At 35.7% G+C, this 14,956-nt stretch overlaps 1 protein-coding gene across 3 annotated transcripts; it reads left to right on the top strand.

Moving 5' to 3' along the window:
* Window positions 1-2,771: 2,771 nt before the first annotated feature.
* Window positions 2,772-12,470, top strand: gnb3b (guanine nucleotide binding protein (G protein), beta polypeptide 3b). Of its 3 annotated transcripts, none has more exons than XM_049476221.1 (9): window positions 2,772-2,998; window positions 4,473-4,592; window positions 5,300-5,445; window positions 6,901-6,964; window positions 8,993-9,149; window positions 9,260-9,326; window positions 9,683-9,884; window positions 11,016-11,232; window positions 11,398-12,470. In XM_049476221.1, exons 2-9 carry the CDS (start codon window positions 4,536-4,538, stop codon window positions 11,502-11,504), a joined length of 1,017 nt encoding a protein of 338 aa, XP_049332178.1. In that variant the 5' UTR covers window positions 2,772-2,998; window positions 4,473-4,535; the 3' UTR covers window positions 11,505-12,470. The 3 variants fall into 3 exon arrangements, with proteins under 3 accessions (XP_049332178.1, XP_049332179.1, XP_049332180.1); XM_049476222.1 differs by having other exon boundaries at window positions 4,511-4,592; XM_049476223.1 differs by having other exon boundaries at window positions 2,806-2,828.
* The last annotated feature ends 2,486 nt before the right edge of the window (window positions 12,471-14,956 follow it).

Below are 14,956 nucleotides of genomic sequence, written 5' to 3' on the forward strand. Positions count from 1 at the left end.
ATCACTAGAATTTATTAGAAATTATAATTCTATGGCTCCTCTTGTAAGTACAATTTACAGGCCTGCAAGGGCATGAAACTTAGGGAAATTAAAAAACTAGTCAACTTTGATTTTGACACCCCACTGGTTCTGTGATATTTGAGGCTCAAATCCAACCCAAACCCACTTGCTTTCACTGACAGAGATGATTATTGCAGACATTTCCTTGGGTGTAAGTACAAATGCAGATGTTCTATATTGAATTAAGGTAAAATATGCAGAAAATGTGTTTTGTGAAATAGTCTGCATCCATTGGGATTAGTAAGACCTAACAAGTATATATATTTTTTTTCATTCCACAGAAAGTTGTTTTTTCGACATATGGCGACAGTACTTTATTTTAACATAAATTTTATGTTAACAAAATTTTAACAAAATGATCCTTCCCATTTGGGATCAGAAGGACACAATTAGAACATTTACATTTAGAACGATAAGATATTTCGGTCTGAATGGCTGTAGAAACTTTTGACTGGAATTCCCACCATCTTGTTTTCTTAATATTGTAATACCTATATTAAATTAGTGTCCAAATGAGGAAACTTTTTCTAAACTCAACAAGATGATTACAAATAAAACTTAGATAAAGCACTTTTTAATTAAAGTGATTTAAGTAGAAAGGAGAGAAAATTGTTACCAAAAGCAAACTAAGGTGTTTATTGCATAACAGCAATCACACCTTATTTTGTTGTTGACTTTATGGGTAGTGATTGCAGGAATCTCCCAACCTTATCTTGCTGTTTCTTTGTAACATAATCTGGTCTGCAACACAACTGAGATTATTTAATTACATATTTACAAGTGTTGGTTGAAGCCAAATAAAGGGAATGTTGCGAAATTTGCATGAGAAACATTCTAATAACATTGTGATACAAACCATTATTCTGTCACACATTTTCAAAATGGTCCTGGAACATTATCTCTGTAACATTACAGGGTAACCTTTCTGGAACCTTTCCAAAAGGTTTCTAAACGTTCTTATAACGTTCTCTGTAAGATGGGTAGCTATGTTTAAGAGCATTTATTAATCTGACTAAAAATGCAAATTAATTTACAGAATAACCTTTAATGATGGCTATAGCAAAAAAAAAACAGTTTTTATTTATATTTTTATTTTCAAACTGCTGAAGATGTCTCATTGCCGAGTAGCATCACAGTGTGCTCGGAAGAAGGTTCAGATACATCAGCTCACAGACGCCTTGTGCTGAGTGACATCACCCTTTGGAGTGATGAGTGGAGAGAGCAGCATCTTCCAACCCAGAGAGAGCAAGGCCAATTGTGCTCTCTCAGGGCTCCGGCAGCTGATGGCAAACTGCATGGACCTGCTGGACCACCCGAAAAAAGACAAAAAGTTGACTATTTAAGAGCTATTCATTTCTATAACTGAAAATTGATTTACAGAACAGCATTTAGCAAAGAAAACTGACAGGCAGTGAATTCAAGAGAGGTGGAATTCTACTATTCAACAGACTGTCTCAAAATGAGCCATAGATGACACACCTACAAATGTATATAATGTTAGGCTATAGTTGCATCATATTGAGTTCCATAGGTTTATCTCCATGTTTTAACAATGCTGTATTATGCACAAAAAAAGAAATGTTCAGTCTACAAAATCTGATGTAAAATCCAGTACATACATGGTTTATGTTTGTTATATTTTGAATACAGTGTTTTAAACTGTTTAATTAAAAATATTCTTTTAGAAAGAGCATTTATGTTTTTATATGGTCGAGTCTGGCCCATTTGATCATAGTTTGCACAGCCCTAATTCCTGAAGTAAGTCATTGTGCCACCACTAACTTTACCACTCTAGAACTAGTTTATCAGACCTTTACTGTGCCCTGACATGTAGATATGTAGAATCTCCCTTGAGCTGCAGGCCAGATTATGCTACAGACTAAGTTATAGAACAGCATTAAAAAGGCCAGGTAAGTCCTGCAATCACTATACATAAAGTCATCAACAGAATAAAGAGTGATTGCTGTTGCGCAATATGTGCATCAACACCTCCTTTTCACTTTTGTCAACAATTTTTTCTTCCCTTCTTCTTCTCTTTGACTCTATGTCATTGGTGACGCACGGTCGGATTCACCTGCTCTAATTCCTTAACGGGATTGCTGTATCCCCGGATATCCAATTACATCCTGATTAAGTGAGATCAACCCATTAGGTCCGACAAACTAATGCAGCCCCCTCCATCTCAATGCCAAATTACAGCGCCCTTCCCACTTACCCCATGCCATCATACCACCATACCATCATTAAAGTCCTACTAATGATGTAATATTTGTGGCCCCATTGAGCCTCATCTTCATTCCTTTTTTTCTTGATTCAGCAAATGTTTCAACAACAGAACATTTCAACAACTTGAAACTTCATATTTAATTTCGCATTAACCATGATGAGTTCCACGTAAACCACAACCACACCTACGTAATTTAGCAGGGATTGTTCTCAGATGTTCTAACTTACATGCAAACCTTCTTGTCAGCTTCTTATATCCTCTACCATCACAGGCCTCAAGTGTTACTCTGTTTGTCCTTTGCTGTCTGCATTCACTCTTGTCATTTGACCCCATAACCTGATTTCCAATCGGTTTACCTGCTCTCTCTGCCCTGTTCTCAGCCACCCCTCCTCTACCTCCACTCTCTCTCTCTTTCCCTCTTGCTCTCTTCTCTCTGTTTCCATCTTAAGGCTTATCCCTTCATCCCTGATCTCCTTCATCCCCTCCAATCCTCATCTGTTCCTCTCTGGAGGAAGCTGTAGAGAAAGAGATTTTTTCACAGGTAAGTTGCAGCCAGTCTCCTGGTGGAACGCATGAGAGGCAGAGAGAAAGAGAGAGAGATAGAAGGACTGTGCTTTGGACTGAGGTGCACCAAAAAGTGGAGCTGAAAATACGGAGTGAGGCATAGAGGAATAGCAGGAAGAACCTTTGGTTCTTTGTGTTCTTAGAAAGGTGAGTGACTTTTAAGGAATATTGGGGGTGATAATCAAGAAAAGTTTGGTGGAGCCAACCAGCATTAACCCTGTGGAGGATTTCATGGGTGTCAATCAACAGCTGAAGGCCACACGAGATCTGCATCTTTCTTCCTGCTTTGGAAATATTTTGGTGGAATTGAGAGAGCTTTTTTTGGTGCAGAACTCGGAAAACCTGTGGAGCCATATGTGATGTAGAGCCCTGTCTGCTTGTCTTTAGTGTCTGCATACTTGAAGCGCCACTATGGCTTGGTAGAAAGGCAGGCTTTAGTGATTTATGCTATACTTTCCATGGACATTTATGCATTATCTCAGAATTTGGTTTCACTTGGAATACTTTGAATACTGTAGCCTTTGCAACTCCACTGAGTTTGTTCTAAGACAACTTAAACAAACCAAATACTAGCAGACCTAGTTTCTGACCTACACCTCTAACTGGTCCTTCTGATCATTTCTGTCTCCTCCACATGCCTCCTCTTCATTCAGTGGTAAAGAGCAGTTGGTAATCGGATGACAAGATTTGATTTGAAAGCTCCTGGTGGAGCTTAGTCTTAACCCCCTGCTTCTTTCATCTCTTCTTTTGTCCAGCCCTGTACTGCTCAGTCTCTCAGCTTCTCAGCATTACACAGCATAGACTGGACAGTAGCTTTTTTTAATAGGCAAGCGAAAGTAGTCTATTTAACTGATCTTTACATAGTAGAGTAGCATTACATAGATGAGCTTTGTGTTATTTCCAAAAAATAGTAAATATGGTTGTTTTTGAATTGAAAAGAGACATAAGTAAATTAGTAATGTATTACTTTTTTTTTATTAAATTAAGTTATTGTTCAATTTCAAAGAGTTAATATCAATGTACAGAACTGGGTTGGTCAGTATCTATGTGAAAAAACAAGAATGAAGAAATAAGAAGTTGGGATAATCCTTTATTAGTTCCACATCAGAGACTTTTATAAATAAGAATGTTAGCATGGTAGTTGGTGACATTTCAAGAAGTTTTCTTTAACAAAACTTGCATTGACATTGTATGGAATGTTTTATGGAACATGTACTATTAGTAATTTGTATATAACTCAAAGTATCAGATTAGGATAAAATACAATCTAATGCATTAATAGCATTAAAGGCCATGTTTAATGTTTTTGATCAATATGGTAAAATTCAGCAAATAAACTGTCATTAGTTTGTTACATGTTATGTTTTTCAATGTGCCAAAATGTGGTCACTGTAAAGGATGTTAATGATGCCGATCTTTTTTTATTTGGTAATTCTTATTCTTACAGTGAGTCACAATTCTTTAGTAGGCCTATTTGAGGCGTACGTGCCCTAACATGCTAATCATTAATATGATGAAATAGTCTGGCTAATGCAAGTATTGCCTTATAGTTTTATTTTTTTACAGTGGAGAGACATGGCCTAAGTTTGCTTTTGTTTGTTTCCGTCTTGTTCTTGGTCAGGTAACTTCCTGCTTGTCTCCATCTATTGCCATATATAGCTAAGCACCCCTACCAACTGCCGCCATGGGTGAAATGGAGAAAATGAAAAAGGAGGCTGAGACCCTGAAGACGCAGATTGAGGTAGGACTTCAATACTGGTAACATTAAGCGAGACAGGGTCGAATTAACGTGCATGTTACACTAAAAGTGTAATCCACAGGAAAAAAGCGACAGGAATGGCATCACTATTTAGTATACTCATTTAGCATGCTCAAGCTCAAAAGCTAAAGACTAAACACTGACATTTAATGTAAAAAATAAGGAAAAGCTAAAATATGGATCATGATTTACTTTGTGCTCTAATGAACACATTTATGAACTAAATAAGCAGCTTCTTAAGTACGGAGTCTAAACTGTATGTTAGTTTTACATATTCATACAAGTTTTGTCTTAATGTATCAAATACTGACTTCCTTGACATTTTGACAGACATGATTATGATGATGTATATTTAGAAATGTAGAGTAAATTATGTTTTGGAGAGATGGCACATATTTTATTTTATAAAATCAGACCTTTTGATTTTAAAACATGCTTAGGATACTTCAATATACATGCTGCCAGAGATAGAGAACAAAGTAACCCAATGTAAAATCAGCATACTTACTTTATTTTCTAACCCTTTATACTGCTAACCCAAATGATGTATTAGATAACTTCTCATTTACAAACACTGACAAACACATATGCACTCAATTATTCATGTGGATACTTATTTTTTTCATGTTTTTTAATTATGTAATATTTCTGTCTTAAGCATCACCTGTAATTCATGTTTTCTCAACTAGGCGGCCCGCAAAACAGCCCTAGACACCGACCTGGCCTCTGCAGCCGCAGGAGCTTCTGCTGTACCCACCATTCAGTTGAAGACCAGGAAGACACTGAAGGGTCACCTGGCCAAAATTTACGCCCTGCACTGGGCCACAGATAACAAGTGAGAGTGTGGATCACGTATTACACGTATTCATTACCACAAAATGAGGTGTAAGACATAGTTAAGACACAGTTGAGATTGTGATGAATTAGTACCTGGCAACCTCCTGTCATATACAGTAGCTAATGACGGTTTGGATAATTTTTTTTTATAGAAAGTGAACTGACAACATACTTTGAGTTTACACAAGCTAAAACTGTAAATTCCTAAAAAAAATAGGCTCTAACTATTTTAATTTAATTAGTGTAGTTCTGACTCCTCTAGTTGTTCTTTAATTTTCTGTATTAGGTGGTTTAGTACAGTAGAATGCTCTAGTAGAACATGGTGCACAGAGCTGAAAGTAGAAACATCTATAAGATCTCTCACGCACCAGCGCATTATGAATCTGTGATTGAGTACACTTGATTAAATTAAAGGATAAATATAATCGCTTCACATCTCTAGACCATTGTTTGTTAGTGATATCCATCTGTGTTTAAAGCTCGTGGGACGATATCAAGTTAGTCACACAGACACTTTACCAGCTCTGTAAGAGACTATCTCTCCTGCAGCTAAGCTGTAAGCTGCCTAGCCCAGTTAGGATTTCCCTTGCAGTCCTCTCTGCTCCATCTTGTGGTCAGTGTGAATCCCCTTTAACGCTTAGTTGGATCAATTATCAGGCCATGTGTCCCAAAATAGCCATAGACTTTGTGAAATTCCTTTGAGAAGAAGGAAATGTTTGGCTTTTGCAATAAGTGCAAATCTTATTGACAATTATAATATATATATATATTTTTATGTGCTTTAATAGAAAAAAATATGTATACAGCTTTGGAAAAAAGAGACCACTTCATTTTCTGAATCAGATTCTCTGATTTTACTATTTATAGGAATATGTTTGAGTAAAATAAACATTGTATTTTTATTCTATAAACTTCGCATAACATTTCTCCCAAATTCCAAATAAAAATATTGTAACTTAGAGCATTTATTTGCAGAAAATGAGAAATGGCTAAAATCACAAAAAAGATGCAGAGCTTTCAGACCTCAAAAAATGCAAAGAAAATAAGTTCATATTTATAAAGTTTTAAGAGATCACAAATCATTATTTGGTGGAATAACCCTGGTTTTCATGCATCTTGGCTGGTTCTCCTCCACCAGTCTTAAACACTGCTTTTGGATAACTTTATGTCACTCCTGGTACAAAAATACACGCAGTTTAGCTTGGTTCGATGGCTTGTGATCATCCATCTTCCTCTTGATTACATTCCAGAGGTTTTTAATTCGTTAAAAAAACTAGGTTTTAAGGAGTCTCTTCTTTTTTGCCAGAGCTGTAAATTAGGTAATATTAGCGGTAAGCAAAATATATAGTTGTAGTGCAGTCCAAGTCACATGGCAAATATCTTTGCAATCTGAATGTGGTCATTTGTGTGTATAACAAGTATTTGATTTGTTTTCACATTATTCTGTTTCCAGGTTAATGGTCAGTGCCTCACAGGATGGTAAACTCCTTATATGGGATACCCACTCTGGAAACAAGGTGAGATATGCCAAATGTGCCCCACACATGCAAAGCTAATATATTATGCAAGTAATATGTTATCAGAACTAAAATAAAATCTGGCAGGACTATCAGCTTATGTGTCGGCCAACAAAGTGCCAGTGCTCACCTTAGTTCATCTGCTGTCTGTCGTCAGGTGGATAACAAGCCGCCCTGTGGCTTGTTGTTTAATTAGCTTGTGCAGATTATGGGGACAGCAGGTGAAGTGACATGCAAAAAGTGCTCAGCTTGAGCAGTTTAGCATTTAACACAAAAACAAGCACTTTAGTAATGATATTTTAGCTTTTTTAGATTTTTGTTTCTGTTGCAAGGGCAGGAAAATTGTCATTGTCTGGCTAATTCGGTCACCATATTTTACGCACTATAAGGCACACCTAAAATCCTTTATTTTTTTTTTAAAAATCGAAAGTGAGCCTTATAATCAGGTGCACCCTATGTATTATTTTTTTTTATTAGTCAGGTTGTAAGTAGCAGTAAAGGTACTTCACTGAATTGCTGCGTTATACAGAAGTTTCAGTAATGTTTCTCCAGTGCTTAGGCAGGAACAGTATTAGCGTTAGGTGCTAACCGCAGAGCCGTTCAGAGGTGAGTATATAGGACTGTACTCTGTGTGTTTACTATGTTAAAACATGCTAAATGGGACAAACCTCTAGCTGATAGTGACCTGGTTTACCAGAAACCAGGTTCCTTAGTGTAGCCCTAAGCTCTGCTAACCTCGGCTAGCGGTGCTGCTAACTGCGCTAAAACAATTTGGGTGAGTAAAGCTTGCTTTATCTTTTTTTTTTAGCGCAGTAAATTAAATAAACCCGAAAAGGAGAGAAATTTGTGTAACATGCAGCACTTGCTGGACTTTAAAAGAACGTTTTTTTTTTTTTTAAAGAATTACAGGCTGTTGAAGCCACTAGGCTGCGCGAGTCAAACTACAACAACTTGCAAGGGTAGGAAAATTGTCATTGTCTGGCTAATTCGGTCACAATATTTTACGCACTATAAGGCACACCTAAAATCCTTTAATTTTTTTAAAAAATCGAAAGTGAGCCTTATAATCAGTTTTTTTTTTAAAGAATTACAGGCTGTTGAAGCCACTATGCTGCGCGAGTCAAACTACAAAACGCTAGAACTGCAGGTCTAAAACTGCAGTTGGCTCTCCGGCTCTGCAAATGGATGCCTCTCGATGAATTAGAAGGGCACACATGGCACTTAAATTGCATCTTATAATATGGTGCACCTTATGTATAAAATAAGATAAGATAAAATAAGATAAGATAATCCTTTATTAATCCCACAATGGGGAAATTTACAATGTTAAAGCAGTATAGAGGAAAGGACAGAGAAACAGGTCAGAAAAAAATATAAACAAATAATAATAAATCTATAAATACAAAAAAACATGAAAATAGACCAGAAAATACATGTTCATTGATAGTGCGCCGTATAATATGGTATGCCTTATATTCTGTAAAATACAGTGAAATGTGCTCTCAAAAATCCAGTATTTTTTCAATATGTAAATATTGTATACTGAAAGGCAATGACATACCAATTATGAATTATGAAAACAAAGCCAGCAGGACAAACAAAGACCTGCTAGGGCTGTTTAATAAATACAATTTTTATTGCATTTTAGGTTTCACAAATTGAAAGATTTGCTTTAAGACAGTGAAAGATATCATACTTCAATTGCACTACCTGCACGCAGCAACAGAGGGAGCTCTTCACCCTGCAGATTTTGCTCACATGGCATGAAATTTAGACTGAAGGCAGAGTGGTAGAGCAAGGTAGAGGTTCACAGTGAACGCTCACACCAAACTACTTTAACTTTGTAGCTTGAGAAAAATGTGCCAGTGCAGGCAAGTCAAGTCCAAAAAAAAAAAAAAGATAAGCTTCTACTTAAAAAAATTAACATTGTGTTTTACATTATTTTTGGTATATCTAAAAGGGTTGTCACATATTCTATTTTTGGTTCATATCATGCACCCTAAGTCTAAGGCTGCTCCTTTTTCCCAGGTCAATGCAGTTCCCCTTAAGTCCTCATGGGTGATGACCTGTGGATATGCCCCTTCTGGAAACCTTGTGGCCAGTGGTGGCCTTGATAACATGTGCACCGTCTACAACTTGAAGACACCAGTCGTAAAGATTGTGAAAGAACTGGATGCACACACAGGTACGGTGCAGAACACATGTCAGGATTTGTTTTCGGGCACTTGATCTTACTTTTACTAATTATTCATATCTGTCATCACTATTGACTGTGATTCTTTATGATTTATACAGGTTATCTTGCCTGTGCTCGCTTCATTAATGACAATGAAATTCTCACTGCCTCTGGTGATACCACATGGTAAGCAACTCTAAACTTATGCTCAGTGATAGTTTACTGAAGGCAGTGCTCATAAAGAAACACAGCACCTAGGCACAGCAGTCTTTTAATGACAACTAACATAAACATGTATTCATATTTATTTAACAAAAATTAGCTGTTAATGTTGAGTTTAGCCAAATACTTAAAGTGGTAACAAGCAATTAAACTGGGTTTATTCAACCCTAACATGTACTTTGTGTTTAATTATTTTTAACAATATAAAGTCATTGTTTTAGGTAGAATAAACATGGACGAACCCATGTAATTAACTTTTTGACTAATCTTATGTTTTATTCCCTCTATCCTTACTTCAACGACCATTTATTCCATGTCAGCGCTCTGTGGGACATAGAGAGCGGCAAGCAGAAGACAATCTTTCTGAACCATATTGGTGACTGCATGTGTCTAGCTCTGTCCTCTGATATGAACACATTCGTCTCTGGGGCTTGCGACTCTTTGGCCAAACTGTGGGACATCAGGGACGGCCAGTGCAAGCAAACCTTCCAGGGTCACACCAGTGATGTAAATGCCATTTGTGTGAGTATGATGGAACAGAGATCGAACGGAGATTGAAGCATCCAGAATGATGAAAAATAGCTGAGCGTCATTTCTGGGTATAAATTAAATTGTATTCTAAAAAGCTTAAAGCAGAAATGCGTGATACAATAATAAGGGCACTTTAGAGATGTTTGGCCAAACATTCTGGCCATTTCTGATCTCTAAAAAATAATGTAAAATTGTGTAAAAAAAAAATACAACAGTCCATATGTGAACATATTCAGTTGTACGAAGATAAAGAGATAAATGTAACCAAAATAACATTGAAGAAAATCTTCTGAAAATATTTAGTTAAATTTTATTAGAAAACAAAAAAATGTATTACTACTTAAGTGTCTAAAATTAAATTAGAATCAGGTGCAGAACATCAGATGCAGATGATTAAACGGTCATCAGAGAGGATTTTGGAGGAGCCTGTCTTATTTATTTAGACATTTCATTTGTACCCTTAGTGCAGCTCGATTGAGCAGGTGTGAAAAAAGTAATGGCACTCAAACAGAAAGAGAACAGCTAGTGGAGCTAAACGAACTCTTCGCTTGTGGTTAGAACGTGATCCGGTCTCGATCCTACCCAGCTATCAAATATACTCCTTTTATTTGAGCTAAACTCAGTTTAAGGTCTTTGTCTAGATTTTCTCTGGCATACTTTAGGCCCTGTGAGGACATTTTGTATTGTTTATACATCTTGGACTGAACTTAACAGGATAGCTGTTTTAAATTGTTTTAAATTTCCTAGATGTTCACAATGATCTAATAAGTTGCAGCTGATGAGTTGCACCTTATTCTAATTTTAGGCGTTTTAAAAAGTAATAAATGTATAGGTGTTTAAACATTTTCATCAATTTCATTAACCACATTTTACACATTATTACACAATGCATATTTTGTATTACAAAGTATATATTATAAACATAAGACACTGCTTTAGTTTTACCTTACTGTTTACTAATATTACTGTTATCTCCTAATATTGCTCAAATAAATCCTCATGTCCATTTGTTTAATTATGTCAAACTTATACATTTGGAAATACATTTTTCCAAATTTATTCTCCATTAGCCTTTGCACGGGGTATCTGGATCTCGTAACTTTTTCTGTCTTTCCTCTTTAGTTCTTCCCCAGTGGAAATGCTTTTGTTACTGGTTCAGATGACTGCACCTGCAAGATGTTTGACATCCGCTCTGACCAGGAAGTGCTCAACTACCAGGACGCTCAGCTCAATAGCGGTGTAACATCACTGGCCCTGTCCTTGTCTGGCCGTCTCATGTTTGCTGGCTATGACAACTTCAACTGCAACATCTGGGACTCGCTTAAGGGCGACAAAGTTGGTGAGTGGCATGAGCGAATGGTGGGGAGTGGAGAACTGCTTTTCCTAATATACTTATGTAACTATAATATAAATATAACATTGTAGACACTGGATAAGTGTTTCAGCTAAATGCCATTCATATAAAGCATGAATTAATGATCCCTTCTCTTCTACTCTTTTCCAGGAGTGCTGTCTGGCCATGACAACAGAGTGAGCTGCACTGGAGTGCCATCTGATGGCATGTGCGTGTGCACTGGCTCATGGGACAGCTTCTTGAAGATCTGGAACTGAGCTGATCCAGTGGCGAAGCCAAAGATTAGGAGAGGGAGGGAAAGAGACAAAAGGGAGGAATAAAACTATAGTTGGAGAGCAGAGGTAAAGAAACTGGGAAGAAAAACAATCCAGGTATTAATATAGTGTCAGGGGTTATTTTTCAAACTTTCAACTTTTTCAACAGTTTTTTTCTCTCTCTCTTTATTCCTCCTGAGTTCTGAAAAATAAGTGGAATATAAAATTGTGTAAAGAATGTCCATCCAAATGCACCACAGCATGCAAACATGAAAAGTGTTTAACTATCACATCATAAGAAACAATAAAATAACCATTTCTGAATATAATAAATGTTATATATATGCTGAATAAAATAAGTGCTATATAAATGTAAACTAATAATAATATTTTATTGTTCTTGGAATACAATTACACAATAGATAAAAAAAATAACACAACAAACAAGGTAAACCAACAATGAAAGATGAAAAAAAGAAATATTCTACAGAGCTCAGAAAATTATAGACTTTTTTTTGTCTCAGGGCTGAACTGTCCCCACTGCTAGCTGAAAGTTTGTATGTAAATTTGTATATTTTAGGTCATTTAATAGGGTGCAGAGTTAATGTACAGTGACTTTTGTCCCGCACCCTCAGTTTACATGTCTGGTACAGCTTGACAGCTGCCATTGTGACACATTAAAAATGTTGGCAACTCATCTAGGCCATCTGTTTGCTGTAAAATGGTCGCTATCTTTTAATTATCAGACAAAACACAATAAAGTATGATTCAGTCCATTTGCGACTTTTTTATGGACTTTCAATCTCCAGAACCTCACAACACAATGTTTCTGTAACATACACTCAATTTCCCTCCTGCAGAATTTTGTAGTTCTTTTACATTGCCACAGTATCTACTAAAAAAACATAATGAATCAATATGGTTGTTGAAAACCTTTCTAATAAACGTAGAATTCTGCATTAAACAATACCATGTGTATCCATGTATGTATGTATCACAATTCACATGCATTTTTTCACCTTATCCACGTATACATTTTACATGTTTAAACAGTGTTTGAGAAACTTTCAGTAATGTGTAATGGATTGTTGCAAAATATACCATATTTAGTTAATGCACTGTACTGTAAGTCACTCCGAAAAGTTTTGTCAGCAAAAAGCCAGAAACACATGGTTTATACACAGGTGATAGTAAGAGTTAAATTATTTAAAATAAGGTTTAAGTACATTATATGTTTTAAATGCCCTTCTAATGAGTGTCAGGTCTGGGCTGGAGATCTCCTTCCCCAACCAATATTATTTACTTCTAGTGCTTCAGAAATATTTATATGATGTTTCAAACCAAATAATATCAGTAAATGACTCAAAAGTGTCCACAGAAAAAGTGTGAAACTACCTGCACTCAAACTAAAGCTAGATATACTGCACACTGCTTTATATAGTTTTTATTTTACTTGCACATTTTTAGTAGTTATTTTGCACCAAACATTTTTATTTATTCAGACAAAAAATTGAAATTTTTTATATAGTTTTCTTTGTGTGTCCTCATCAAAATACTGAAATGCATAGGCTGCTCTGAGTGTCAGGTTTTTAGTAATCTACATGTATCCTAGAGGTGTGATTATCAAGAAAAAAAAGTCCGCCTGATCCTCTCCATGTATTTTGTCAAAGTAATAATTAATAAGCCATGTAATGAACATCATCAATATTCTTATGCTTTCAACTCATATATACTCTAGTCTAACCATTGTTTTAAATATATCTTGGGTTTGAATATATGTATTGTCTATACATTCAAAAATAAGTAAAAAATAAATAAATAAACAGGCACTTGGTAAAATTTTGACTGAAACATGGCCAGTTTCAGGAAAATATAACAATTCTGCTTCCTTTTACATTTTAAATGATTACATGTTTGAGCAGCCGTATGGCTTCTGGAGTAAAAGAGCTCATGGCATGTGTCTGTCTGATATAATTACTGTGTTATAAGACCTGAAAGAGGAACTGACAAAAACGAAGAAAAAACATACCAAAACAGCCTAGAGTTCAAAGGGATAAAAGCAAAAAATATATTCCCCCAGAAATATCCCCTCTCACACGGAAACAGCATTCACGGTAAGGTTTGTACCTCCGGACAGGAGGATCGGAAAAAAGTTGCACACAGCGCATTTTAGTAACGTTACCATGTGTTTGGTAATCCACACATTGCAGGGAGAACAGAACCAGTCCAGGTGCTGTGCCTGTTCAGGCTTTATGCTCACTGGTTTTATACTGATTACAACACACCTGATCCAACTAATCATCAACTATACTAACAACTAGCTTATCAACTAACTATCTGCCCTCACTGAGGCGAGCTGTGTGATACAGCAGGAAAACTAGCAGGACAGTGTTACTCCAGAACCACAGAGCTAACGCAGCTAACCGAAGAACCACAGAGCTAACCTTTTATCATGATGAATCTTAACATGGCTTAATGTACTAAAACAACGAGAAACAAACACCAAACATCTTATTTTTTTGACTGCATAATAAAATTAATCAGAATCTATAAACAAATCACTTTAACCCACATTACTGACCCGCTGTAAAGTTCAGAGAGACTGGGGAGTAAACAGGCTGGATGAGGAGCTCCAGTAACGGTAAATAATGTATTTTGAGTTTGCTGGTGTAGCTGGTCTGTCAGTATAGCCAGGGTGATGTTGGACCAGTATAATTAAAGCTCATACCGATAGAGTACTATCACTATCACTCGTCTCAGCTACACTGGTATCTGTAGCTATATCCTGATTCTTATGTGGAAATGTAAGATATAAAGTCTTACTCATTTTGAGATTTTTAGATTTATTTTAAGAAATATTACTAAGAAAAATGTGCTTACCCCATTGGCAGTTTTTTTATATGAGTTAAGTAATAATTTACATAAATTTTGTCTATGCAGTAGATTTTTTTTGGTCTTGCAAAGTTGTGACTAAGCATTGTTTTTATTTTTATATGTCGCCTAAGAGGCTCTGTACATTTTAGTCATTTCACTGTGGTGAAATATTATAATAAATATTAAATCAATAATATTATGTTAAGTAACCCTCCTACTATTCTCAAATTTAATAGCACCCTTTATTGTCTGGATGAATATGATCCCAGCAATTTAAACCTCCAGAAAATTATTATAATTACATTAACATAAACTTAACATTTATTAGCCAGTTACTTTATGTTTATTTGATGAATTACCAGCAGTTCTGGCATTATTATAATATATGTTATATTATTATTACTACTATTATTATTATTATTATTATTATTACTATTATTATTATTATTATTATTATTATTATTATTTTCATTATATAAGTATTGTGTTGTAAAGTTAGGGCCTTAAGTGAAGGTAAATTTAGAAAAAGGTTATACAACATTATTACCACGCAAATATGTGTAAAATATTGATATTTCTTA

The sequence above is a fragment of the Astyanax mexicanus genome, chromosome 3 (genome assembly GCF_023375975.1).
Source record: "Astyanax mexicanus isolate ESR-SI-001 chromosome 3, AstMex3_surface, whole genome shotgun sequence".
Lineage (NCBI taxonomy): Eukaryota > Metazoa > Chordata > Actinopteri > Characiformes > Acestrorhamphidae > Astyanax > Astyanax mexicanus.